This window comes from Felis catus, chromosome B2 (assembly GCF_018350175.1).
Source record: "Felis catus isolate Fca126 chromosome B2, F.catus_Fca126_mat1.0, whole genome shotgun sequence".
NCBI lineage: Eukaryota > Metazoa > Chordata > Mammalia > Carnivora > Felidae > Felis > Felis catus.
Genome location: NC_058372.1, coordinates 105,058,710 through 105,085,826, shown reverse-complemented (window position 1 = coordinate 105,085,826; position 27,117 = coordinate 105,058,710). Strand labels below are relative to the sequence as shown.

At 34.8% G+C, this 27,117-nt stretch overlaps 1 protein-coding gene across 3 annotated transcripts in view; it reads right to left on the bottom strand.

Moving 5' to 3' along the window:
- KPNA5 (karyopherin subunit alpha 5) overlaps positions 1-25,207 on the bottom strand; it is a 42,126-nt gene extending 16,919 nt beyond the window's left edge. The window contains exons 1-8 of one of the 3 annotated variants that reach the window (XM_023254279.2): positions 24,976-25,207; positions 19,111-19,244; positions 17,588-17,689; positions 17,369-17,468; positions 15,760-15,854; positions 14,652-14,783; positions 12,418-12,506; positions 2,505-2,604 (exon numbers count right to left, since the gene is read on the bottom strand). In XM_023254279.2, the coding sequence (XP_023110047.1) occupies positions 2,505-2,604; positions 12,418-12,506; positions 14,652-14,783; positions 15,760-15,854; positions 17,369-17,468; positions 17,588-17,689; positions 19,111-19,244; positions 24,976-24,979 (756 nt within the window). In that variant the 5' untranslated portion in view covers positions 24,980-25,207. The other 2 variants (XM_045057941.1, XM_045057940.1) reach the window with 2 other exon arrangements.
- Positions 25,208-27,117: the final 1,910 nt, after the last annotated feature.

Here is a 27,117-nt window from a genome sequence, read left to right as displayed (position 1 = left end):
TATTTTAATGGAAGATTTTTTTTAATTAATATATGTAAAAAATTTTAAAAACACATACTATGTTAAAGGATGCTGAGGAAAAAAATTAGATTAAAATGTGGAAGTCAGTGGCTGGAGGCAGTGACAGATTACATTATTATATACAGTAATCAGAGTAGAGCTCATGGAAAAGGTGATTTATAAGCAAGCATTTAAGGAAGAAAAGGGAATTAGGTACATATTAAGCAGATACTAAGCATTAAGTTGTAGGCCAATGGTTCTCAAAGTGTGGTGCATGGACCCCTGGAGGATTCCTGAAACTTTCAGGGGGCTCTTTAATGCCAAAACCATTTTCATAATTATTCTAACACATAATGGGTCTTTTTCACTTTGTTGACATTTGTACTAAAGCTACAAAAGCAATGGTGGGTGAAACTATCAGTACTTCAGTATAAATCAAGGCAGTAGTACCAAAATGTACCACTGATCTTTGAATTTTTTACCTCCACATACTTAGAAGGGGAGAGAAACCTAGTTTCATTTAAGAATTAACTTGTAGAAACAGTAAAAACTACTAATTTTATTAAATCTCAACTCTTGAATACATGTTTTTTTTTGAATACATTATAAGATGAAATAGGAAATATGCACATACACATATATATACATATAAAATATATTTTAAGGGGCACCTGGATGGCTCAGTAGGTTAAGCAGCTGACTTGATTTAAGCTCAGATCATGATCTCATGGTTCATGAGTTTGAGCCGCTTGGGATTCTGTCTCTCCCTCTCTGCCCCTATCCCATTTGTGCACTCTCTTTCCTTCTCTCTCTCAAAAATAAATAAATATATATTTAAAAAAATAATCCAATACTGTTACTAATAAGGAAAAAGGAAAAATCAAATATGGCATTTTAAACTAATTATACATTTACAACTATCTCATAATTATTATTTAAAAATACACACATACAGATGCACACTATTTTAAAAGCAGAGGAAGGCAACAAAACCCCAAACGCTTAAAAGTAATGTATTTTAAAGAAAGAAATTTAAAATGAAAAGCAATGCATAAACCAAAGTTCACGGAGTAAAATCTCAATTAAAATAGCATTTTTAAGAGGTAAAATAGATTACTATGATTGCTAAAACCATAAATATAATTAGCAAGCAAATTCTACATGCAAGTCTAAACATATAAATAGCTGGTGAAAGATTCACCACCATCAGTTGAATGGATCCTTATCATCTCCTTAGATAAAATATGAACATTTTCTTTCCTTCCAATTCTATAATGATCATGCCAAATAATCACCTTTTTTATATAGGTTTTTTTTAAGGCTGTTTGAGGGGTACTTGTGTACCACATAATATTCTTTTCCTTGTATTATACACAGTCCAAATACTCATTTCTTCTTTCACTATTAAAGTGAAAATTATAAAAAATCCTTTTATACTGAATAAGGCCATTGTTGCAACATTGTTTATAATGTTTTATATGCTTCCTCGAGGAGCTGTGGTACAACTTATGCAAAACTTTTCTAATATATGTATCTATTAAACCAAATTTCTGATTAAAATAATAATTTTGTTCCTCCTTTTAGCATACTTTACAATGCTTTAAACTAGCTCTTTAGTCATATTATGCACTTGTCAACAAACATGGAATAGAATAAGCATAGATGGTAGTATAAGAATTTTATGAACTGTGATTGAACCCATAACATGCTATGGGGTGTGGAGAAAGATCAACAGAATCATGGCACCAATGAGATTTTAAAGTCGTGTTGGCAATTCACATGAAATGTGGCCAAATCATCCATTTTTAAAACTGGAATGGTTAAAGCATAAATGAGAAGGCATACTAATTCATGCATATTTTTGAATAAGGAATTTATTATTTTTTGCCCCCAGAAACGTTATCACTAAATCCACACCAGATTTTGAGCTCTTGTTCCTCTTTAATTAATACTGAATTCAGAAGAAGTATAATGATAGCCCAGAAATTTACCTACATTCTATTTTTTTAACAGCATCTTATTGGTAAGACAATAGAACTAGATTGGGAATATATTAATAATCTACTCTTTTAGCAGAATATGAGGAGATGGGGAAAAAGATATTCTAAACAGATAAAAACTACATTGGGAAAGCAGAAGCCACCATGGACTAATTACTTTTCAGATTTACAACTAAGAGTAGACCTGGATGAATTACCTTTACCTTTTTAGGGGCTTCAATTTCTTATAAATGAAAACTAGACTAGTGGATTTCTAAAGTCAACATTAACGTACATAAACATCAAGTGACAAAGTGACAATGGTTGCTGAGAGGCAATCATGAGGTAAAGTAAGAGCAGAAGGGAAACTTCTTTTCCACTGTATATCTCAATATTGTCTGGTCAATAAAGAAAATAATTACCAAAAAAAGGCATAATGTTTCCTTCAATCTCTAAAAAATCTATTATAAGGAGATTTAAACATTTATATAGATAGATTCCTTAATTTGTATATTTTATTCATACCTTACTAAAGTTTGGAGGAGGGTTTTTCCCTCTACATAAATTTGAGAGGGCCCATACAGCATTTCTGGTTGTTGTTAGTCTGTTTGAATTTGTTAATAACCTGCCAAAAAAAAAAGAAAGAAAGAAAGAAAGAAAGAAAGAAAGAAAGAAAGAAAGAAAGAAAGAAAGAAAGAAAGAAAGAAAAGAAAAGAAAATTGTCACTTTACATTCATTTTTTCTCTTTAGCTATTTTGTATCATAAAGTATAAAAATTCGCAATATATTTCATAAGGTAGTCAAACCCAAGTGGTAAACTAGGAAAGGGGAATTTTTAAAATAATTATATCCCCAGAAATAAAAATATGTATCACCACTTTACTTTTAAAAATTGGAATCTATGATCTGAATAGATTTTTACAAGACATAAAACATGTCAAAATAAAGGGTGTCATGGAAAACTGACTCATTTCTATATACTTTAAAAAGAGTATTAGATTACTTTTTTTTTTTACCATGAAAATAATACATTATACTTTTAGGAAGCAAGGTATGTACACAGGGTCAAATCAAATGCAGATCAGCTACTGAGAAGAGATGTTTGGTTCTGAATAGATTGTCTCTCAGTATATATTGATCTGCCACAGCTATTCAGAAACTAGGTTTAAAAAAAAAACCTCTATTCTGTAGTGACATGAGCAAAAATGGTAGAGAAGGTAACTTTTGCAGCTTGTCCCCCACTAGAAAAAAATATATAAACAACAACAAAAAAAAAATCTGCAAACTTTGTCAGAATCAACTTTATCAGAACTCTTGAAGACAGGGGCACCTGGGTGGCTAAGTCACTTAAGCATCCAACTCTTGGGGTTTCCGCTCAGGTCATGATCTCACAATCAGTGAGATGGAGCCTAACCCCTAGTGGGCATTGCAGTGCTGAGCCTGCTTGGATTCTCTCTCCCTCTCTGCCCCTCCCCCATTTGCAAGCACTCTCTCTCAAAATAAACATTAAAAAAAAAAAAAGAAATCCCAAATACAAAATCTAACAGCACACCTAAAGGAAATAGAAGCAAAACAGCAAAGACACTCCAAACCCAGCACAAGAAGAGAAATAATAAAGATCAGAGCAGAAATAAACAATATAGAATCTAAAAAAACTGTAAAGCAGATCAATGAAACCAAGAGTTGGTTTTTTGAAAAACTAAACAAAATTGATAAACCTCTAGCCAGGCTTCTCAAAAAGAAAAGGGAGATGACCCAAATAGATAAAATCATGAATGAAAATGGAATTATTACAACCAATCCCTCAGAAATACAAGCAATTATCAGGGAATACTATGAAAAATTATATGCCAACAAACTGGACAACCTGGAAGAAATTGACCAATTCCTAAGCACCCACAAACTTCCAAAACTCAAACGGGAAGAAATAGAAAATTTGAATAGACCCATAACCAGTGAGGAAATTGAATCAGTTATTAAAAATCTCCCAACAAATAAGAGTCCAGGACCAGATGGCTTCCCTGGGGAATTCTACCAGACATTTAAAGCAGAGATAACACCTATCTTTCTCAAACTGTTCCAAAAAATAGAAAGGGAAGGAAAACTTCCAGACTCATTCTATGAAGCCAGCATTACTTTGATTCCCAAACCAGACAGAGACCCAGAAAAAAAAAGAGAACTATAAGCCAATATCCCTGATGAATATGGATGCAAAAATTCTCAACAAGATACTAGCAAATTGAATTCAACAGCACATAAAATTATTCACCATGATCAAGTGGGATTCATTCCTGGGCTGCAGGGCTGGTTCAACATTTGTAAATCAATCAACATGATACATCACATTAATAAGATAAGAACCATATGATCCTGTCAATCGAGGCAGAAAAGCTTTTGACAAAATTCAGCATCCTTTCTTAATAAAAACCCTCGAGAAAGTCAGGATAGAAGGAACACACTTAAACATCATAAAAGCCATTTATGAAAAGCCCACAGCTAATATCATCCTCAATGGGGAAAAACTGAGAGCTTTCCTCCTGAGATCAGGAACACGACAGGGATGCCCACACTCACTGCTGTTGTTTAACATAGTGTTGGAAGTTACAGCATCAGCAATCAGACAACAAAAGGAAATCAAAGGCATCAAAATTGGCAAAGATGAAGTCAAGCTTTCACTTTTTGTAGGTGACATGATACTGTATGTGGAAAACCTGACAGATTCCACTAAAAGTCTGCTAGAACAGATACATGAATTCAGCAAAGTTGCAGGATACAAAATTAATGTACAGAAATCAGTTGCATTCTTATACAGTAATAATGAAGCAACAGAAAGACAAATAAAGAAACTGATCCCATTCACAATTGCACCAAAAGCATAAAATACCTAGGAATAAACCTAACCAAAGATGTACAAGATTTGTATGCTGAAAACTACAGAAAGCTTATGAAGGAAATTGAAGAAGATATAAAGACATGGGAAAAACATTCCGTGCTTGGAAGAATAAATGTTGTCAAAATGTCAATACTACCCAAAGCTATCTACACATTCAATGCAATCCCAATCAAAATTGCACCAGCATTCTTCTCAAAGCTGGAACAAGCAATCCTAAAATTCATATGGAACCACAAAAGGCCCCAAATAGCCAAAGTAATTTTGAAGAAGACCAAAGCAGGAAGCATCACAATCCCAGACTTTAGCCTCTACTACAAAGCTGTCATCATCAAGACAGCATGGTACTGGCACAAAAACAGACACATAGACCAATGGAATAGAGTAGAGGCTCCAGAATTGGATCCACAAATGTATGGCAAACTAATGTTTAACAAAGCAGGAAAGAGTATCCAATGAAAAAAAGACAGTCTCTTTAACAAATGGTGCTGGGAGAACTGGACAGCAACATGCAGACGAATGAAACTAGACCACTTTCTTACACCATTCACAAAAATAAACTCAAAATGGATGAAGGACCTGAATGTGAGACAGGAAACCATCAAAACCCTAGAGAAGAAAGCAGGACAAAACCTCTTTGACCTCAGCCGCAGCAATTTCTTACTTGACACATCTCCAAAGGCAAGGGAATTAAAAGCAAAAATGAACTATTGGGACCTCATGAAGATAAAAAGCTTCTGCACTGCAAAGGAAACAACCAACAAAACTAAAAGGCAACTGACAGAATGGGAAAAGATATTTGCAAATGACATATCAGACAAAGGGCTAGTATCCAAAAATCTATAAAGAGCTCTCCAAACTCCATACCTGAAAAACAAATAATCCAGTGAAGAAATGGGCAGAAGACATGAATAGACACTTCTCTAAAGAAGACATCCGGATGGCCAACAGGCACATGAAAAGATGCTCAACGTCACTCCTCATCAGGGAAATACAAATCAAAACCACACTCAGGTATCACCTCACGCCAGTCAGAGTGGCTAAAATGAACAAATCAGGAGACTATAGATGCTAGAGAGGATGCGGAGAAACAGGAACCCTCTTGCACTACTGGTGGGAATGAAAACTGGTGCAGGCACTCTGGAAACAGTGTGGATGTTCCTCAAAAATTAAAAATAGATCTATCTTATGACTGCTAGGAATTTACCCAAGGGATACTGCTAGGAATTTACAGGAGTGCTGATGCATAGGGGCACTTGTACCCCAATGTTTATAGCAGCACTCTCAACAATAGCCAAATTATGGAAAGAGCCTAAATGTCCATCAACTGATGAATGGATAAAGAAATTGTGGTTTATATACACAATGGAGTACTACGTGGCAATGAGAAAGAATGAAATCTGGCCTTTTGTAGCAACGTGGATGCAACTGGAGAGTGTTATGCTAAGTGAAATAAGTCATACAGAGAAAGACAGATACCGTATGTTTTCACTCTTATGTGGATCCTGAGAAACTTAACAGAAGACCATGGGGGAGGGGAAGGGGAAAAAAAAGTTAGAGAGGGAGGGAGGCAAACCATAAGAGACTCTTAAAAACTGAGAATAAACTGAGGGTTGATGGGGGTGGGAGAGAGGGGAAAGTGGGTGATGGGCATTGAGGAGGGCACCTGTTGGGATGAGCACTGGGTGTTGTATGGAAACCAATTTGACAATAAATTTCATATTTAAAAAAAAAGAACTCTTGAAAACAGTCAAAAGTTTACAAAGAAAACTTTTAAATAGGAAAGGGCTAAAATGTGGTGGGCTTTAAACAGCATAATTTACCCTTGCCCAATTCCCTCCCCACTCTGGCAGCAGTCTTTTTTACATTTTTTTTTTTAATGTTTATTTATTTTTGAGAGAGACAGAGACAGAGTTGAGCAGGGGAGGGGCAGAGAGAAAGGGAGACAGAATCCAGAGCAGCCTCCAGGCTCTGAGCAAGCTGTCAGCACAGAGCCTGAGGTGGGGCTCAAACCCACAAACCGACAGATCATGACCTGAGCTGAAGTCAGAGGTTTCAGCTGAGCCAACTGAGCCACCCAGGCACTCCCTGGCAACAGTCTTGAAGAAGAAAGCTAGAGCTCCCAGTGTGAGTTCCTGGTTCTAAAAATAGAGCTAAAGAGACATGTTTCCGAGAAATTGTGTCTGTCCGTTTTGATCTGTGTGAGTGCTGCCTGCAGGACTGATGCAGGGGGCTTGACTTTGTTTTGTCTAACTAGGAACCCCTCATTAAGACCAGCAGCTAAATTCTCATCAAAATCAATGGAGGACAGAAGGCAATGAGATTTATATTTAATCTGCTGGAAAAAAAAAAAAAAAAAGCTGTCAACTAAGAATTCTATATCCTGCAAGAATTCTATATCAAGTAAAACTATCCTTCAAAATAATCAAAGAGTAAAAGATTCCCTGTACAACAAAAGCTAAGAAAATTCATCACTAGTAGATTTGCTTTACAAAAGTAACTAAAACTGAAAGCACAGTAAACAGTAACTCAAAACCAGAAGAAAAAAAAAAACACTGCTAAAAATAACTATATAGGTTAATATAAAAGGTAGTAGTTTTGATTTGTAATTTTTCTTTTTTTTCTATAGGATTTAAAAAATAAATAAAGTAATAATTATAAGTCAATGTTAACTGGCATACAATGTACAATGTTATTTTTGACAATAGCAACTTAAAGGAGGTAGGACAGTAATATATAGGAGCAAAGTTTTTTCATAAGATTGAGATTAAATTGGTATTAATTTAAACAAGGTTATTGTAAGTTTAAGATGTTAACTGTACTCCCTGGATTAATCATTAAGAAAATAACTAGAAAATATACAGAAAAGGAGATGAGAAAGGAATCAATACCATATCTTACCACAAAAAAATCAAACACAAAAGAAGGCAATAAGGAATTGAGAAGCAAAAAAGATATAAAACATACAGAACACAATAAAATGGCAGAAGTCCTTCCTTGTCAGTATTTATGCTGATTACAAATGGATTAAAGCCTTCAATTAGAAGGCAGTGACTGGCAGAATACATTTTTAAAAAACCCAAAAATAAACAAGCAACAATCTATAAGCCATCTATAATAAACTTTACAAGATACTCACTTTAGATTAAAGGCACAAAGAGGCTGAAAGTGAAAGGATGGAATCAGATAAATACTAATTATACTAGTATCAGATAAACAGACTTCAAGTTAAAAGTTATTTTAAGGTGGGGTACCTGGGTGGCTCAGTTGGTTAAGCCACTGACTCTTGATTTCAGCTCAGATCATGATCCTATGGTTCATGGGTTCGAGCCCCAAGTCTGGCTCTGCACTGACAATGTGGGGCCTGCTTGGGATTCTCTCCTTCTCTCTGCCCCTCCCCCCTGCTCGCTCACTCTCTCTCTTAAAATAAATAAACTTAAAAAAAACTTATTTTAAGAGACAAACACAAATACTATATATTGATAAAAAAAAATCAATCCATGATGAAGGTATAACACTTAAAACTTATAAAACCTAACAACACAGCAAAGTATACAAAGCAAAAATGGTTACACCTGAAGGAAGAAATACACAGTTGAACAATCATAGTTAGAAACTTCAATACACTGTTTTCAGTAATGGATAGAACACCTAGATAGATGATCAGCAAAAAAACAGAGAACTTCAACAAGACTATAAACCAACTAAATATAAAAGACACCTATACAACATTCAACTCAGTAACAGCAGAATATATATTCTTCTCAAGTGCACATTTTAAACATTCCTCAGGATATACTGTATGTTAGATCACAAAGCACTACCAATGAACAAGTCAAAAAAGAAATCCAGGAACAAATTTCACCTAAATACCATCAAAAAAATAATAAAATACTTAGGAATAAATTTAATCAGTTCTGTACCCTGAAAACAGATTCATATGCAATTGCAAGGAACCCTCTATAGCTAAAACAACCTTAACCAAAAAAAGAAAATTGAAGGACTCACGTGTTCTCGTTTCAAAATCTACCACAAAGGTACTGAAATCAAAACAGTATGGTACTGGCATAAGGACAGATGTATATATCAATGGAACAGAATTAATCTAGAAATGAACCCACACATGTATAGTCAACTCATTTACAACAAAGGTGTCAAGATTGTTCAATGGGGAAAGAATATTTTGTTCAACAAATCATGCTGGGATAAGTGAATGCCCAAATGCAACTCACATCATATAAAAAAAAAATAACTCAAAATGGATCAAAGATGTAAATATAAGAGCTAAGACTGTAAGATTCTTAGAAGAGAACATAATGGCAAATATTCACAACCTTAAATTTGGCAATGGTTTCTTACATACAACACCAAATGCATAAGCAACAAAAGGAAAAAACAGATACATTGGATTTCATCAATTTAAAAAACTTTTGTGAATCAATGGACACTATCAAGAGAGTAAAGACAACCCAGAAAACGCAAAACAAAACAAAACAAAACAAACTGTAAACCATTTACCTGATAAGAATCTATTCAGAATATATGAAGAAATCTTTTTTTTTAATGTTTATTTATTTTTGAGAGAGAGAGAGACAGAGCGCGAGCAGGGGAGGGGCAGGGAGAGAGGGAGACACAGAATCCGAAGCAGGCTCCAGGCTCTGAGCTGTCATCACAGAGCCTGATGCGGGGCTCGAACTCATGAACCGTGATATCATGACCTGAGCCTAAGTTGGACACAACTGACTGAACCACCCAGGCACCCTTATTCTTGTAACACAACAAAGAGACAAATAACTAAATTTAAAAAAATATTCAAAAGACTTAATAAACATTCTCCAAAGAAAATATACATATGGCCAACAAACCTATGAAAAGATGTTCAATGCAAATCAAAGCAAAATGAGATACCGCCTTACAGCCTTAAATCAGAATCAGAATAACAGATAACAAGTGCTGATGAGAATATGGAAAACCTGAAACTCTCATACATTGCTGGTGGGAATGTAAAATGGTACTGCTGCTATGGAAAACAGTTTGGTGATTCTTAAACAGTTAAAGATAGAATTACCATACAACCCAGCAATTCTATTCATAGGTATATACCTAAAAAGAATGAATGTTCATAGGAATACTATATAATCAAAAGGTGGGGGAAAAACCCCAGATGACCATCAACTGATGAATAAGGGAACAAAATACAATAGAATATTATTCAGCCACAAAAATAATGAAGTACTGATACATGCTATAATATGGATGAACCTTGAAAACAATATGCTAAGAAGCCAGATACAAAAGGTCACACAATGTATGATTCCATTTTTATGAAATATCCAGAATAGCCAAATCCACAGAAACAGCGGATTAGTGATTTCCCAGAGCTGAGGCTGTGAGGAAATAGGATATGACAGCTTAATGGGTAATGCAGTTTCTGCTTGGGGTGTTAAAACTTCTGGAACTAAATAATTGTGATAGGTGCAAAACACTGCTTAATGCCAGTGAGCTGTATATTTTAAAACAGTCAAAATGGTAAATTTTGTTATATTATCTTTTATCATATATAAAAACAAAATCTGTTCTACATGTCTTCCTACAGTCTTTGAAACCTCCTAAAATCGTAACACATTTAGAAATAAAATAATTATATTGACGTTTTATATCAGGGATTGAGAAACTTTTTAAATAAATATTTTAGGCTTTGCACACCTTTCTGTGTAGTAACTATTCAACTGTGCTGACGTAGCATGAAAGCAACCATAGATATTAAGTAAGCAAATGGGAATGACTATGTTAGAATAAAATTTAATTTACAAAACAGGAAGCAGGCCAGATTTGGCCTGAGGACTGCAGTTGTCCAAGCTCTGTTGTATACTACTCTTCTTTAACTATATTAATGGGGTTATTATATAAATTAAAGTTGAACTAAATTAAAACAACAAATGTGTCAGTATATGAAGTCTATAGTAGTAAGAAGTTTACATTTACCGAGAGGTTTATGTTTACTGAAAAGTTATATTTACTGATATCAAATGAAGTAAAGTAAAACAAATTAAAACTCAAACAGAATTGATAAAACCATTAACAGAAGTTTTACATTTACTTATCAACTAACATGTGAACTTCAATGTGAACAACAGATAATCCGTAATCTTTTTTAAGCTAATAACTTTCATCCTTTGGCCCAACTAAAGTGTATGCATCTGGTAGCTAAGTTGACATAATTTCTTTTTCACTATCTTTCTCAATTTTTTAATGAAACTGAAACTTACTTTTTAAGCCTATTCTTTTTCTGAAATTTATTATGTTTATAACTATTTAGCTGGGTGCTTTTGTTCTCCTTTAGAGCTTTATTTTTTTGTTTTGTTTTGTTTCTTTGGTCATGATTAAAATTTCCTTAAACATTTAAAGGAATCAGAATTAAGAAATGCTTACATATTATTTCATAAACCATTACCAACTTGAAATACTAACAAATAAGAAAATGAGACAGCAAAAGTAAAAAGAAACAAAGTGCTCAATTAATCTACAAACCCTATAATCAGGCCAGAAAAATCTCAAATTGAAAATTTAAGAGATACTTTTAACAGTATGAAATTCAAAATAACTCTGATATTGAACTCTAAATCAGTATTTTATTTTATAGCTCAGCTAAATTCTCCAACACTTTGGAACATTAACTTTGAACAAGCCCAAAGTTAATGACATAGCAAGTGGTTCAGTGGCCTGTACATACTAAATATTCGATGTTATTGAGTGAAATGCTGAGAAATCACTCTATTCATGGAAAGTTACTCTCTCTAAAAGAATAAAATATCTTTTGCAAACTAGTATCTAAAGTTTATTCTTCCTATTCAATTTTTCAGCTTGGAGAGAATGACTAATAGCACAGAAATGACAAAATTTTTCCTTTCAACCATCTCAACTAGTTTTTTTCTTTTTCACTACTTGCCAGTGGCAATTAGCCTAAAAAAAAGATCTTTTTAGTGATAGGTAGCCAGGATGAATAAAGGAATTTAACTTTCAAATAATTTTATGAAATTTCTGTAAAGGATTTAGAATAATTGCTTTTTAAAAAAAAAGTGTAATGTATTTGAAAAAGAAACCACTAGATAAATCATTTAAGTAAAATTCTAACTCTGAAAGAAAAATCTCTTATGATCTTTGTTCTCTGAACATTTTAAAATCAAATATAAAAACCTGATATCCTAAATACATCATCTGTTCATGCACTAAAGATTCCATGCTTTAGCAAAACTTAAATTTTTATTGTAGTGCAACTACTTATATCCTCATTTTATAGAATTATTTCAGCACAGTAAGCATCAAGCACACAATGAACACTGTTAAGTATTGCTTAAGAAAAAATAAAGATGGATACGATAAAAGTAGAAACATTTTTAATCTACTTTCAAGCTATTACTCTTGGTACAGCTAAACAGAAGCCAAATTTAAAAGCATCACTGAAGAACGTAATTGTGTATACAGAAATATACTGCAGAATATAATTTTTTTCCCAAAACTAGTATTCATTTGTGATAAAGTACTTACTCTAAAAGAGGTGGAAGTATTTCACAATTCAAAACAAAATCTCTGCATTCGGCATTGTCACCAGCAATATTGCCAAGTGCCCAAACAGCCTTAGAAAAATGAGAAAGAGATATCCTGTTACAACAATATCTTAAATAAGATGCTTTCTCTTACAAATAAGATTTTAGTACAGAATGAACAAAGTAATAGCTTCCAAGATGTTTAAAAAAACAAAACATTCTAGATGGACAGTAAGAAAAGTTTAAAAGTGCCATTTACTAATATTTTTAGTCAAACTCAAGGATTGGGCATTAAACAATTTTTTCATTACATACTAGTGAAATGTTTATTCTGTTCAACAAAGAGACTGTCTACTCCAAATCTACATGGGTTCAGATAAGATATATTAATTTAGTGAATTATTTAATTACTTATACTAGAGGTTTGCTCTTATGCCAAGGAATCCACTCACTGGGAAGGGACTGATTTGTAAAAAAAGGGAAGGAGACACAAAACACAGAAAAGTGAGGTAAAGCTAATATAAGAATTGGGTTGGGATTGATCTTTGAAAATAAGTTTAGAATTAGTCCAGGTTCATCATAATTTTTTTAAATAATTGGAAATAAAGATTCACTTATTAAACTTCAATTAAATGATAAATTCTACAAATACAAATCATCATTTCATTATATTCTTATTCAAATTTTTCAAGTAAGTACACAAGTAGACATAAGTTACGTTTTTCAATTGACAAAGTTTTAACTTTTAAAACATGAGTTAATATTTTTAACATCAACTCTAGACCTAAGTTTATTTTCTATTTTTTTTTTTAATGTTTATTTATTTTTGAGACAGAGACAGCATGAACGGGGGAGGGTCAGAGAGGGAGGGAGACACAGAATCTGAAACAGGCTCCAGGCTCTGAGCGGTCAGCACAGAACCCGACGCGGGGCTCGAACTCATGGACCGCGAGATCATGACCTGAGCCGAAGTCGGTTGCTTAACCGACTGAGCCACCCGGGCGCCCCTATTTTCTATTTTTTTAAGAAAAACCTTCTATAAGGGGCACTGGGTGGCTCAATCGGTTAAGTGTCCAACTCTTGATCCTGGCTCAGGTCATGATCTCATGGCTCATGAGTTCAACCCCTGCGTTGGGGCTCTGTGTTGGCATTGCAGAGCCTGCTTGGGATTCTCTCTCTCTCCCTCTCCCTCTAACCCTCCCCATCTGTCTCACTCTGAAAATAAATAAAATAAACTTAAAAAAAAAAAAGAAAGATCTTTTATGAGATAGGTGCTTTAACCAAGTAAGCCATATATAGCTACCTTAAGAAAACTCTTTTAAATTAATGATATTTTTCACCCTGTGGAATCGATATCCTATTGGTGGGGAAATGAATACATATAACTTTTTTGGAGGTCAACTTTGAAATATGTAATAAGAACTTAAAATTTTTTCTTTTACCATAATTAAGTCATTTTTCCTAATGAAATAATCAAGAGACAGATAAAGATTGATATATAATGTTCCTCACATATCAGTAACACTAATAAGCTAGAAATAACACGATGTATAATATAACTGAGGGACAGATAACAAATTATGGTATATATCTGACTAGATAATGAGTAATCAATAAATCTTCTTGGAAGAATAATTAATGTCATTAGAAAAGGCTCCTAATATCAATGCTATGTGGGGGGAAAAACCCCATATACTGTATATATAAAACTAAACAGATGAATGGACAACAGATAAATTTGCCATAAAAACAGTTCAAAACAAAAATACCACATTTTATTTTCTTTTGTTGGTACAAATCATATGTGATTAAAATTTCCCTCTTACAACAACTATGAGAATTTATTTATGTTTATTTTAAAACAGTCCTATTAAAAATAATGTGATATTTAAAAAACAACAACAACAACAACAAAATAACCTATGGACAAGCAAAGAATGAGGAGTCAGACCAGCCCAGGTTTAAAACTTGGTTCAGCCATTCACTGTGACTTTGGGTAAATTACTAACTTTCTGGGTCTCAGTATGCTCTGTTATACATGGGAATAGTAATTTTTGATAGTTGAGATCATACTTACAGAGAACCCAGGATTATGCCTGAGACAGTGCATTCTACTTTCATTCTAATTTGACCCCAAATAGAAATTACTGTGTTTTAAGAAATGAAATGCACATGCAACTCTCAAGAAAACATGAAAATCTAGTAAACATAACCATTCATATTAGAAACATATACCTGTTCTTGCACATCTTCATGTTCTGAATTAAGAAGTTTGATAAAAATTGGAACAGCTCCAGTTTCAATCACTACCTTGGTATGCAGAAAAGTTCCTGATGCTATGTTAGTTAATGCCCATGCAGCTTCAAACTAAGGAAAAATAGAAGTAGAATAAGTGAGAGCACCAAAGAAATGTCAAAAAGAAAGGAAAGAGGGAGAGTAAAGACTTAGCTGAACAACCTGGAAGACTGATTTACAACTAGTAAAATTAATCAGATTTCATAAATAAAAATTCTTAATTTTAAAAAAGGACTCAATCTGGGGTGCCTGGGTAGCTCAGTCGGTTGAGCGTCCAACTTAGGCTCAGGTCATGATCTCAAGGTTTGTGAGTTTGTGCCCCACAGCAGGCTCTGTGCTGACAGCTCAGAGCCCATTTCAGATCCTCTGTCATCCTTTCTGCCCCTCCCCTGCTCTCTCTCTCAAAACTAAATAATAAAAACATTAAAAAAAAAAAAGACTCAATCTGGAAAAATAAGAACTGAAAAAAATATAATGAAAATGTATAAAATCATGAACAATAAATGAACACATCTGAAATTATAATTCACAAAACTAATGTTGAGTATTAAAGAGTCAGGTATTCTAACAGAAGCAATGCTCTTTTGGACAAACCTAACTTTTTATAATTAGTAAATTATATTGATTAGTTCTTTTTTTTTTTTTTTTTTCAAAAAAAAAACCTTAATCACATAAAAGTATTTTAAGAGGTAAAAGAGCTTATACTAAAATGTTACAACCCTAATTAGCTAAGGGTCAAAAAAATTTACCCATTAATATTTTAATTTGAGGTTTTCTAAAACAAAAAATTTATTAAAGGTTGACAGCTACAAAATTTTTATTAAATTAACAATGATTTTATATACTTTTTCCAAAATTGTTTAACAGTACAAACGTTCCTAGGAGAAACCAGCATTGCAAACATCACCAGGGCCAGACAGGTGGCACCACCTCTCCCTTTATTCCTGAATGCTTAAATATATTCAGTACTGTAGAACTTACTTTCACTAGAAACTTTAATCACATGTTATTTCTGGAAAGAATTAAGAAAGAAAACTTTAGAACTCACTTGTAAAGTACAATTTTCATTTCTTTCAAGAAATTTCACAAATCTCTGTACAACTCCTGGTTTCTGTATAACCTGATCAATTGGTGGATTAGGTTCTAAAAATTAAAAAGAATTAAGTTATTACATGACACAAAAAGACAATAATCTGGTCCCAGTGTCAATTAACAGGATGCACAAAATAACTTTCCTAGGTTTCACTGACCAAGTTTAAAAGCCTCAGGTATATGTAATTGAAGTAAATAAATGTTCTCCTAATTGCAATGTTTACTGCAAAGCAAATTCTTTTACATTGACCACAGTAAGACAAATCCTAAAATATTTCCTATACAAATATTTAATTTTGTAAGTTGAAGGCTATTTCAAAGGTCACCTTCACAACATGGAGTATTTCAGTCTAACATTCGAAACACCAACTGAAAGATAATGTTCCCTCTAATTCTTTATAAGCATACTCCACTTTCCAGGGATGTCCCCTTCCCTGTCAACCATTGTCTAATGCTTTCCAGTCAAGTTATATTCCATTTTGTCAGAGTATAATCCATTATTTACAGAAATGCTACTGAACTATTAGTATTCTTCATAAATTTTCATGAAATCCAGAGGACTTTTGAGAACCACAAAATCTCTAGGAAATTTTCAAACAAAGATACGCAAAAATAAAACCAAGATATTTTAGCGATTGGCAATCTAAGTACCAAAAAGTCTTTCTTCTCCCTTGGTTTCAACAAAAAGTATATTCTTATGGTTCCCCAGCAACTTCTCAGTTAGTGTTCCTTATTTATCAGTCAGTATAGCATAAGACTCTTGAGCTCCAGGTTTTGAGTGAGTTCAAGCGCCATGCTGGGTGTGGTGCCTACTTAAAAAAAATTAATTAATTAACTTTATTAAAAAAAATAGATATTTTTTAAAAAGTTTTTTATTTTGAGAGAGAAAGAGAGAGCGTGTGTGTGCACAAGCAGGGGAGGGGAAGACAGAGAAGGAGAGAGAGAGAATCCCAAGCAGGCTCTGCGCTATCACTGTGTAGCCTGACATAGGGCTTAAACTCACTAACTGTGAGATCATGACATGAGCCAAAATCAAGAGTTGGACGCTTACTTGACTGAGCCATCCAGGGACCCCCTCCAAAAATATATCTTATTTAAAAGTACATTTTAAAGAAAAATTAAGATGTACAAAGAAGAGTGCCTTAAAAAAAATCCAATAAATAAAACTCTAGTGCAGAATCTTGTAATATCAAATAAGCATACTGAAATGGGTGATGGGTTAAGGAGCGCACTTGTTATGATGAGCACTGGAGGTTATATGTAAGCAATGAATTACTAAATTCTACTTCTGCAACCAATATACACTATATGTTAACTAACTAGAATTTAAATAAAAATTTGGAGGGAAAAAAAAGTGACATCAATTTTAAATCGTGTCATTACAAGTTCAGTTCATTATCCATTAGCATTAGCAAATTTTAAAGCTTATTTTATCATGTTGATCTAGGAAAAGTAATGACCCATAGCCTTCTTTTATTAAATGATTAAATTTTCTGGTTTTATAAGATAAATGTGCTAAATTAAATTGCTTATTAAAAATCAATTCGTAAAATAATAATTCTTGCCTTTAGAAAGCAGCTTTCTAAATTTCTGTGTTGCTGTAAGCTGTTGATCAGCGTTATTAGAAAAAATCATCTGAACCATATCTGTGGTGATAACTTCTTCCTAAAACACAGAATATATAATTTATCATTTATATATTTTATATGGATAATATTTGTTGTACCCACTACCTCCAAAATATTATTGAACTATAATCTGAAATATATTTTTGTAATATCTACCTCTGGAATAGGTACAGTGGAACTGATATCTGGATCCTGGATTGGACTTTCTAGCATAGATTCATCATTTCTGGGCAAAGAGACATTTCTGCGTTTGAACAGCTGTAATAAAGAACACACACTTTATACATAAAACACTGAATTCCCATAGAATTATATTTTTCATTTAAGTGTACAAAACAAACTAATAATCTTATCATTTAAAATTCCAAATATTTTAGGTGTTTCTCAATCACTATGCCATGAAGACCTTCATAATCTTTGAGAAGTTAAACTTTCCAAGCTAGGTTAGCCTCTATCCTGCAGATTGCTCTAAGTCATTCTTAATTTCAGATCTTTTACCAATGGCGGGTCCCTTCAGTGCAGTACACATTTATGTTTTATAGTACTTGTAAAAGCACATATGCTCACACTAGTGTATGAGATGTCTAAAAATTTTTCAAAAAATTTTCCAAGAAATCTTAATAAAAAAGCAAATTAGTTACCTGCGAAAAATAATGTGGCATATTAACACACTTAGTATATCAGATTAATAAGGAATAGAGAACAACTCTCAGGAAAGATGGCCCTATCCTTATTATTTCAGAAGTGAAAAAAAAATAAAGAAAAAAAAGATAAGAGAAATAAAGCATAGAGAAGTCACTGAGTAGGATGCATAGATACATTTCCTACATCAAAATAGAGAGGAAAATTTCTGGTATCATATTCTTTTTGATAGCTAAATAATTACCACTCTTCTTCAGCCAGTATAGTTCTTTCTAATCATTCACTCAACAGATTTTTTTTAAATTTTTTTTTGAGTTCCTACTATAATATAGTTAGGACTGTGCTAGATAATACAGATACGGAGATGACAAATCATATTTATAAAACAGGGTCTTTCTCTACTTTCTTCATTGCTAGCCCTTTCTGCACATTAGTTTTAATTTACGCATGTGAAGACTATACCCTCTTAATTACTTATAAATATTTCTAAACTTAAGTATAACTTGGAATGAAAAGCATTGAGAGGCACTCTTTCTAATGATGTTTCTATTCCTTATGTCACATATACAAAGTTCAGAACAGAGAAGTCTTAGAGATCTAGCTGGCTGATGAGACTACAGAAGGAACAGTATGATCAGCATAGGAAGATGACTACAATTAACTTAAAAGCAAGAACTGTGAAAACCACAAAGCAACAAATGAATACAATATTTTTGGGGGAAGAATTTTACAATGACAAACAGAAGTGATCTAAACAGGCTTAAGGGTAAAAAATCCTTAGCACTGGGATAAAATATAATTAACAGAAAAGTTTTATCAACAGAACAGAAAAGCTGTTCCTCTCAATGATTAAAAATAGTACAGGTTTCTGATTCATGAATTACTCCTGGAGTCTAACAAATTAAAGGATAGGCTTATATTCAATTTCCTAAAACACTTTTTCATTTAAAATTATCTAAAAATAAGCAATAATAATGCAACTTCTAAAATCTATACAGTTTTGTGATAAACAGAATTAAATCTTTTGAAACACCTACCTGTTCTTCCCTTTTTTGTTTTCGAAGCTGTATTCCTTCTTCTTCTCTTCGTCTGCGCATCTCTTGGGGGTTTAGGGCTTTGTTCTTATAACTTTTCATTCTATAGTTATCTTTCCCTGGACTAGCCATGGCATCTTAAGGTTAGGAGAGAAGAAAACAGATAGTTGTAACTCTCAAAACAACATGAAATGTTTACTCTAGGGAAACTAAGTTCATGCTTACTGCTTAAATAGAATTACAAAATCCATTCTAAAGATCATGTACAAAGAATACATTCCCTCATTCCCATAACAAAATTGGAGCAAAAGGACCAAATATTTTAAGGACTACACTATCAAACGAATAATAGATTTTGGTCTAAACACAGATAAAGTCATTACCCTAACTTCACTGGTTTTAAGACGCACTCCACAAAGCCTGCTGTTTTAACCTTTCTGAAGTAGGAAACGTCTTATATTCACTGTCAGCCAGGAAATTATCAATCATGAAATAGTTGGGTAAAAAACTTCTAGGGGTGCCTGAGTGGCTCAGTCGGTTAAGCAGTTGACTCTTGATTTTGGCTCAGCTCATGATGTCATGGTTTGTGAGATGGAGCCCCACATCAGGCTCTGCGCTGAAGGGCAAAGCCTGGTTGGAATTCTCTCTCTCTCTTTCTCTCTCTCCCTCTCTCTCTCTCTCTCAAAATAAGTAAATAATAATAATTTTTTTAAAAAAACTTTTTATTTTTTAATGTTTATTTATTTTGAGAGTGAGAGTGTGTGCATGCACAAGCAGGGGAGGAGCAGAGAGAGAGGGAAACACAGAATCCAAGCAGGTTCCAGGCTCTCAGCTGTCAGCGGAGAGCTAGACGTGGGGCTCGAACCCATGAACCGTAAGATCGTACCTTGAGCCACAGTTGGATCCTTAACCAACTGAACCACCCAGGCGGCTCCAACGACATTTAAAAAAAAAAAAGAATTGAAAAAAAAACCCTCCTAAGTTATGCTCCCAACAAGATCAAGAAATGGCCAGAATGAAATACCTTATTTTCAAGGGAACATGGTATTAGGCTTCAGTAAGCACAGGTCAAATAATATTTTTGGGGGTCTGGCTTCTTTTATTTACTTAAAGTGCTGCCTTCAGAACTAAGACTGGGGGCGCCTGGTGGCTCAGTCGGTGGCTCTGCCTCTCCCCTGTTCATGCTCTGTCTCCCCCCGAAAATAAAATAAAATGTTAAAAAAAATTAAAAAAAAAAAACAAACTAAGGCTGCATGGGTCATGACTTCAGTCATGACTACAATACTAGTTTGCAGTACTATGGTGTAATTAGTTCTTTTTAAATGCTGAAATACTTATATATTTTTAAGTAGTTTTATTATAAATGTATTTAAAAACATTAACATTTATATAAACATTTTCTTACAAATGCACTTACAGTATTTTATGTAACATGTTACATTTAAAATAATATAATAATTTTACTTTCAGAAACCAAAGAGAATATTGTGATCAATTAACACTATGAAGTAAACAGAAGAAAAAGAAGGTTGGCATTTATCTGCTATCTCTGATGTCAAAGGCAGACTAATGAAGTAGCAAATTATACTGTAATTAGTAGAGTAGCTGAAACATGTGCATTGAATACCGTGAAAGCCCAGAAGACCAAGCAGCTAACCGTGCCTCAGGGAGCTCTGAAAATCTTCACAGTTATCTTAAAGGAAGAGCAAGAATTTGCCAGGAAAGAGGATGAAAAGGCAAAGGGAAGGAACAAGCATTTCAAGCAGAGGGAATGCACGCAAAGGCACAGTTCTTGCAGAAAACTGGCATAATCACAAAACAGTAAGAAATTAAGTGTGCCTAAACAAGATTCATGGGAGAAAAGGCAGGAGATAAAGCTAGAAATGTAACTAAGAACACCTATGGTTCCTGCAATGAGGTTGAGAAATTTGGATTTGATCCTAAGGAACAGAATTAAAGAAATTAAAGAGAAGATTGTTTTGAACTTTGATGATGAAGACCAGAACCAAATTAATAGTTACACTGGAAATGTAGAAGACTGTTGATTCCAGAAACATGCAGAAATTGATTCAAAAAGAATAAGAGACCAAATAAATATAAGAAATATGAGGTGAATAAGAAAAAGGAGTTTAGGAAACCCCATGGTTTTTAGCTTGAGCTATTTCAGTACAATGACAAAATAAGCCAAGACAGGGAATACAGATGGTGTATCAGAGGGATGGTTTTGTCTGATTGCTAGCTTGTTTTTGAGATGAAAACAATGAACTGTTTTCTTTTTAAAGTTACATACAGTAAAACAAGCACTCCTTTGGTATAAAGTTCTATGAATTTGACAAATGCACAGAATAAAACCATCACAATCAAGATACAAACAGCTCCATGACCCCTAAAAAACTTTGCCATGCTGGGGTGTCTGGGTGGCTCAGTCAGTTGAGCATCCGACTTTGGCTCTGGTCATGATCTCACGGTTCGGTTTGTGGGTTTGAGCCCCAGGTCAGGCTCTGTGCTGACAGCTCAGAGCCTGGAGCCTGCTTCAGATTCTGTGTCTCCTTCTCTCTCTGCCCCTCCCCAGCCCCCAGAAGTAAAGAGACATTAAAAAACATTTTTTTTAATAAAAAATAAAAAACTTCCTCATGCTGCTCCAATTAGCCCCTCTTCCACCCTTAATACCTGGCAATCACTGACTTGTTCTCTATCTCCACAGTTCTGACTTTTCCTGAATTTCACAGTAAGTGGAATAAAAACAGTGTATAGTCTTGAATTGGCTTCTTTCATTTAGCATAGTGTAGCTATGAGATCCATATTGTTGGCATATATCAATAATTCATTCCTTATTGTTGAGTAGTATTCAATTGCATGCTTATATCACAGTTGCTCGATTCATTAGTTGAAGGACATTTAGGTTGTTTCTAATTTAGTACAATTATGAATAAATGTTATAAATATTCATGTACAGGTTTTTGTGTAAATATGTTTTCATTTCTCTCGGGTAAATATTTACAAGTAGGACTGATGGATAACATGGTAAGTTTATGCCTCCCATTTTATAAGAAACTGCCAAACAGCAAAGTATTGTACCATTTTGTACTCCCATCAGCAATGTGTAAGAGTTCCTGTTGCTCTTTGTTCTGCTACAGTTGGTACTGCCAGAATTTTGTTGTTGTTAATTGTAGCCATTCTAATACATGTATAGCAACTTTCATTTTAAATGTGTTCAATTTATAATACTTAGGACACATACAGGAGATTTAGACCTATAGATGGTTAAAAATATGGGTCAAACCCCAGGAAGAATCCTAATTGATAATCCAAGATCATGTAGAGCTATAAAAGAAAGGTGACCAAAGATTGAAATCTTGAGGATGTTTATCTCTTAGTGGGAAAAGGAACAAAGGACCAAAAAGAAATAGGTCAGAGAAATAAGAGAACCAGAAGAAAGAGGAAAGAGAAGAGAATTCAAAAGACAAGGTTGTATTTAATTTATAGTAGCACTGAAAACAGACCACTTGATTTATTCATTCTTTGATTCATCCAGCAAATCTAAGTGCCTACAATAAGCCAGGTGCCACACAAGGCATCAGATTTGATAATTAGGTCACTGGTAAAGACAGTGAGAGAAATTTCATTAGTGGTGGAGCTAAAAGTAGAATGGAATAGGCTGAGCACTTCAGAATGATTTGAAAGATTCTTTGTGCCTCTGAACTTAACACATGTACATCATAGCAATTAAGGTATATTTATACTCGACCAAAATCCTTCTTTAAAATAATTAATGAATTGATTTCAATAATACTGTGTGGACCTACAAATACTTATCATTAGAAACAGCTCAATCTAACTTAATTAATAAAAACAGTGTGCAGCAGTATTCCCTAAGTATTTCATATATAAACATTCTGGCTCATTAATAAGAGCTTTGGCTCTGAGGTGAGAAAAAGATGAGTTCACTACAGAACAAACTGGACTTCAACATTAGTGGTTGACTTATGCTCAATAAATATAAAATATTTTAGCAAAATGAAATGTTCATAGTAATAAGCCTCTTAATGTTTATCACCTACACATTAGGCTTTTCGAGGCCATCGGCCTCTAATCTTTTTTTGATCACATATCCTTACGCATGCAAAATATATTTGTGCAGGGGCGCATGAGTGGCTCAGTCAGTTACACATCAAACCCTTGATTTGGGCTCAGGTCATGATCTCACACTTCATGAGATCAAGCCCCACAACACATCAGGCTAAGAGTGCAGAGCGTGCTTGGGATTCTCTCTCCCTCTCCCTCTGCCCCTTTCCCACTTGTGCTCTTCTAAATAAATAAATAAATAAATAAATAAATAAATAAATAAATTTGTGTATTCATCCTCAATGTTTGTTTATTTATATACAAGTATTACTAGCCTAATAATCTCTCCCATTACAAAATTCACAAATAGAAAAAAATTTTATAGAATAGTTTTAAAAGGTAAAGAAACAAGTTCTAGTATTTTCTCCCCACATCTACTTCAGTTACCTTGTGCCTCTCCAGCCTACACACTGGACACTACTTCTAATTAATCATTAATCTAGGTGCCCACATTAAAATCTTTAATATAAATGTTAACCAAATAAAATCTACCCCCAACAACTCATGTATCATTTGTTCCTTTTTCTGGTGCTAACTATTTAACACCTGCATCCTCACTGCAACTGCTTTAAAGGAGACATATAGTCCAAGAACAATCTCTAAAGGTACCTCACCAGAGAGGATTGTTCCCTTTTATGTAAAATAACTCTAAAGACTACTTCAAAGGTTACCATCTCATACAAGTTATTTTAAATATAAGAAATGCCATTCAGATACTTTGAGACTGCAGAACAGAGATTCTTTCTCTCTCTCTCTCTCTTCTCCCAGTTATAAGCTTATTTTTCACTCAGCTTTTTGTAAAACTGTTTTGAGGTTGGGCAAGTAATTGCATTTTGAACTTCTTCTAATATATATTAACGGAATTTCTTGTGCCCCTAAAGCCTCCATTTCTACGGGTCTGGATGCGTATTAGTAAAAATATAAGGCTGGTACAAAGGGGTAAGTGTTCTGACTACAGCCCCTATAACCAAACAAGCAGTACTTAAAGAGCTAAAGGATAAGGCTGTTTCTTGTTTACCAAAAAGGAAAATCGCTTACTGAGTGCTGTAATTAAGAGACACCAAGTCAGACGTAAAATGCTTTTAAAAGCCTAAGAGTAAATGCCGATGTCATATTCTTTTGAAGTATCACTATCTCGTTGCACACCTTTCGAATCCTTCGCCTCTCGTGCATTACCGAGGAAACACTTGTTAAATTTTCATCTTGGAACGGAGCTATTAGAAGCATCTATCCCACCCAGTCCCGCGTCGACATCCAGATGGAGGAGGGAAGCTGGCGGACCGCGAGCGTGCGACAAGTAGGCCCCCGGGGCCACCCGTGCGGTATTCTGGACACTGTGGAACTTCTAATAAGCAGCCGGACCCACACAGACGCTAAGTCCCAGGACTGAATGGCAACATTTGACCAGACCGTATACCTCCGAGAACGGAGCTACCAAGGCACGGTGAAGCGGCACCGGGCAGGATGAGCTCGGCCGTTTAAGGCTCCTTCCGAGGGCCAGCCCGGCTGGCTGCGAGGATCTGTAATCCCCCGCACCGTCGCGTCAGCAAGGAAAAGGTCCGGCTGCCACGCCCCCGCCACCAATGTGTCCCTTAGGGAACCCTGCAAAAAACCCTGGCAGAATGGCCTGGTCCTCAAGCCTTCGCAAGGAAAGGGCTAAATACAGTGACCCCTGGAACCAGCAACCCCCAAAGGGACCAAACCCAAGCTTCACCCAAACTGGCCTGTATCACTCCCACTTACCCATTAATGTGGCACGAGCCGCTGCACTAACTTCCCAGTCCCCGGTTGCGGCGTCCGCTGCAGGTAACAGTGGGGTCGCCACTCCGCCCCTAGCGTCGAGCGTAGCGACAAGGTTCGCAACTCAAAATGGCGGCTACCTGCGCCCCTTCCCCGAGACCCCGAGACTCGGCTCCCAGAAGCCCTTGCAAGCGGCGACCGCGGCGGCGGTGGTGGCGGCGGCTGCACCGACCGGCAGAGGGGCGGAGAGAAGCGAGCGCAGAGCTCCACCCACCGAAGGAGGAGCCGGTACCTGCGCTGACTCCGGGATTTCAATCGGGCGCGGTAGCTGTGGCAGCAATGAGTTCTACTGCCCTAAGTCTTCTATGGGAGCTCTCATTCATTCACTCATTCGTTCTTTTGGTTTGTTTGTTCAGTCACTCATCCTACAAGATCGTATTGATGGAGAGCCTAATCTGTGCTAGGCACTGTTTTAGATATTGGAGCTGAAATAGTGTGCACTCTGGAAAAATTCCAACCTCGTGGAGCTTTACTGAGGCTCTCCTTAAGCTTCATTAAACCTCTTCCTATGTCCTGCTGGTTTGTTTCAAGCTTTTCAATTTGCCATTTATTTAGAATTTGGATTCTATAATATCTGTGGATTTTTGACCAAAAAATAGTCATTGATACATGAATAATTCCAAATAAAGAACTCTAAATTACTATAACACACATAAGCTTTGTAAGCCACTCTGGAGTTCAACAAACAGTATTGAAAAGATCTGTTTCCAGAAGTGATGCTGGGCACAGAGTATAGTAGATAACACATGATAGCTGCCCTGAAGAAGATCCTGTTTTCTATCTCTTGTTCTTTTTGTTTTCTTTTCTGAGAATTTCGTGGTTACCTTTTGGCTCTCTATTGAGATAGATAGATAGATAGATAGATAGATAGATAGATAGATAGATACATACATACATACATACATACATACATACATACATAGATTCTGCTATTGTGTTTTTAATCCCAAGAGCTATTTCCTTTTTGATTCAGGGATTAAATATCTTTTTTTTTTGTCTCTCTGAAGATATTAATTGTAGTTTAAGTATTTTTTTCCTCCTTCATTTGTTGTCTCTGTTTCTTCAGAGTTTTGTTTTTTCCTTTTTCATCATTTGGTTTTCAACTTTACTGCTACAGGCTGTACTCTAATGCCTAGTGATCCTTGAGTATCCATTCATATTTCAGAATGAGACACTAAAGAAAACTATTGTAAATTTGTGTAACAGCCCATTGTCTGCTTGCCAATTGTCCTCCCTACAGAGTAATAACCTGGGATATTGGCTGTTTCATTGAAGGACTTTCCTTATCTGTAGGTCTTATCTTTTGGACCAATGATATTCCCTGGAGAAGAATTTTTTAATCTCCTGACTGGAAGACACATATCAGACATCAGAATGTGTTGGGGGAAATGGCTAGGAGCCTCGTAATTCAGTATTTAGCTTTCACTCTTCCCCACTTACAGTGCATTTCTGACATTATAACCTTGCTGGTTCATTTTCTTCATAAAACCAAACCTGTAGCCTTCTGTCTTGGACGGAAAGATCAGTCACTTGGCAACCTAGTGTTGGAGGAAATCTGGAGATGGTTCTAACTGCTCTTTATTCAGACTTTTCAGCAAAATGTTCCTCTTTTCAGGCCAGTTTTAATATGGTTTTCAGATGTGTCAGGTCTTTAATTTCTGAACATTTCCTGAGTTCTGGTGTATGAAGTGACTTGTTTTTGTTGACTTCTCTTCTTATCCAAGTTAGTTTCTACTCATCTATCCTTTTCCTAGCTTTCAAATTTTGTTAAAATCTCATCAGCATTTATTTTTGTTTTTAGTCTTCTGTCATTTTAGTAGATTTCGAGAGGCAGGGAATATAAATGTACATGTCCTATCTGCCATATTTAACTACAAAACCCTAAATATACTGTACATCATCAGGTTTTGCCACTCTCCTATGTAAATATTAAAATAGTTTTCTCCAAGAGCCTACATGATTTGGCCCCTGTCTACAACTCTGACCTTATATAGTAACCACTCTTCCTTCGAGAACATTCTGCTCAAGTCACAAAATGTTCTTTTTGCTCCAATCTTAGAGCCTTTGCTCTAATTATTTTCTTTG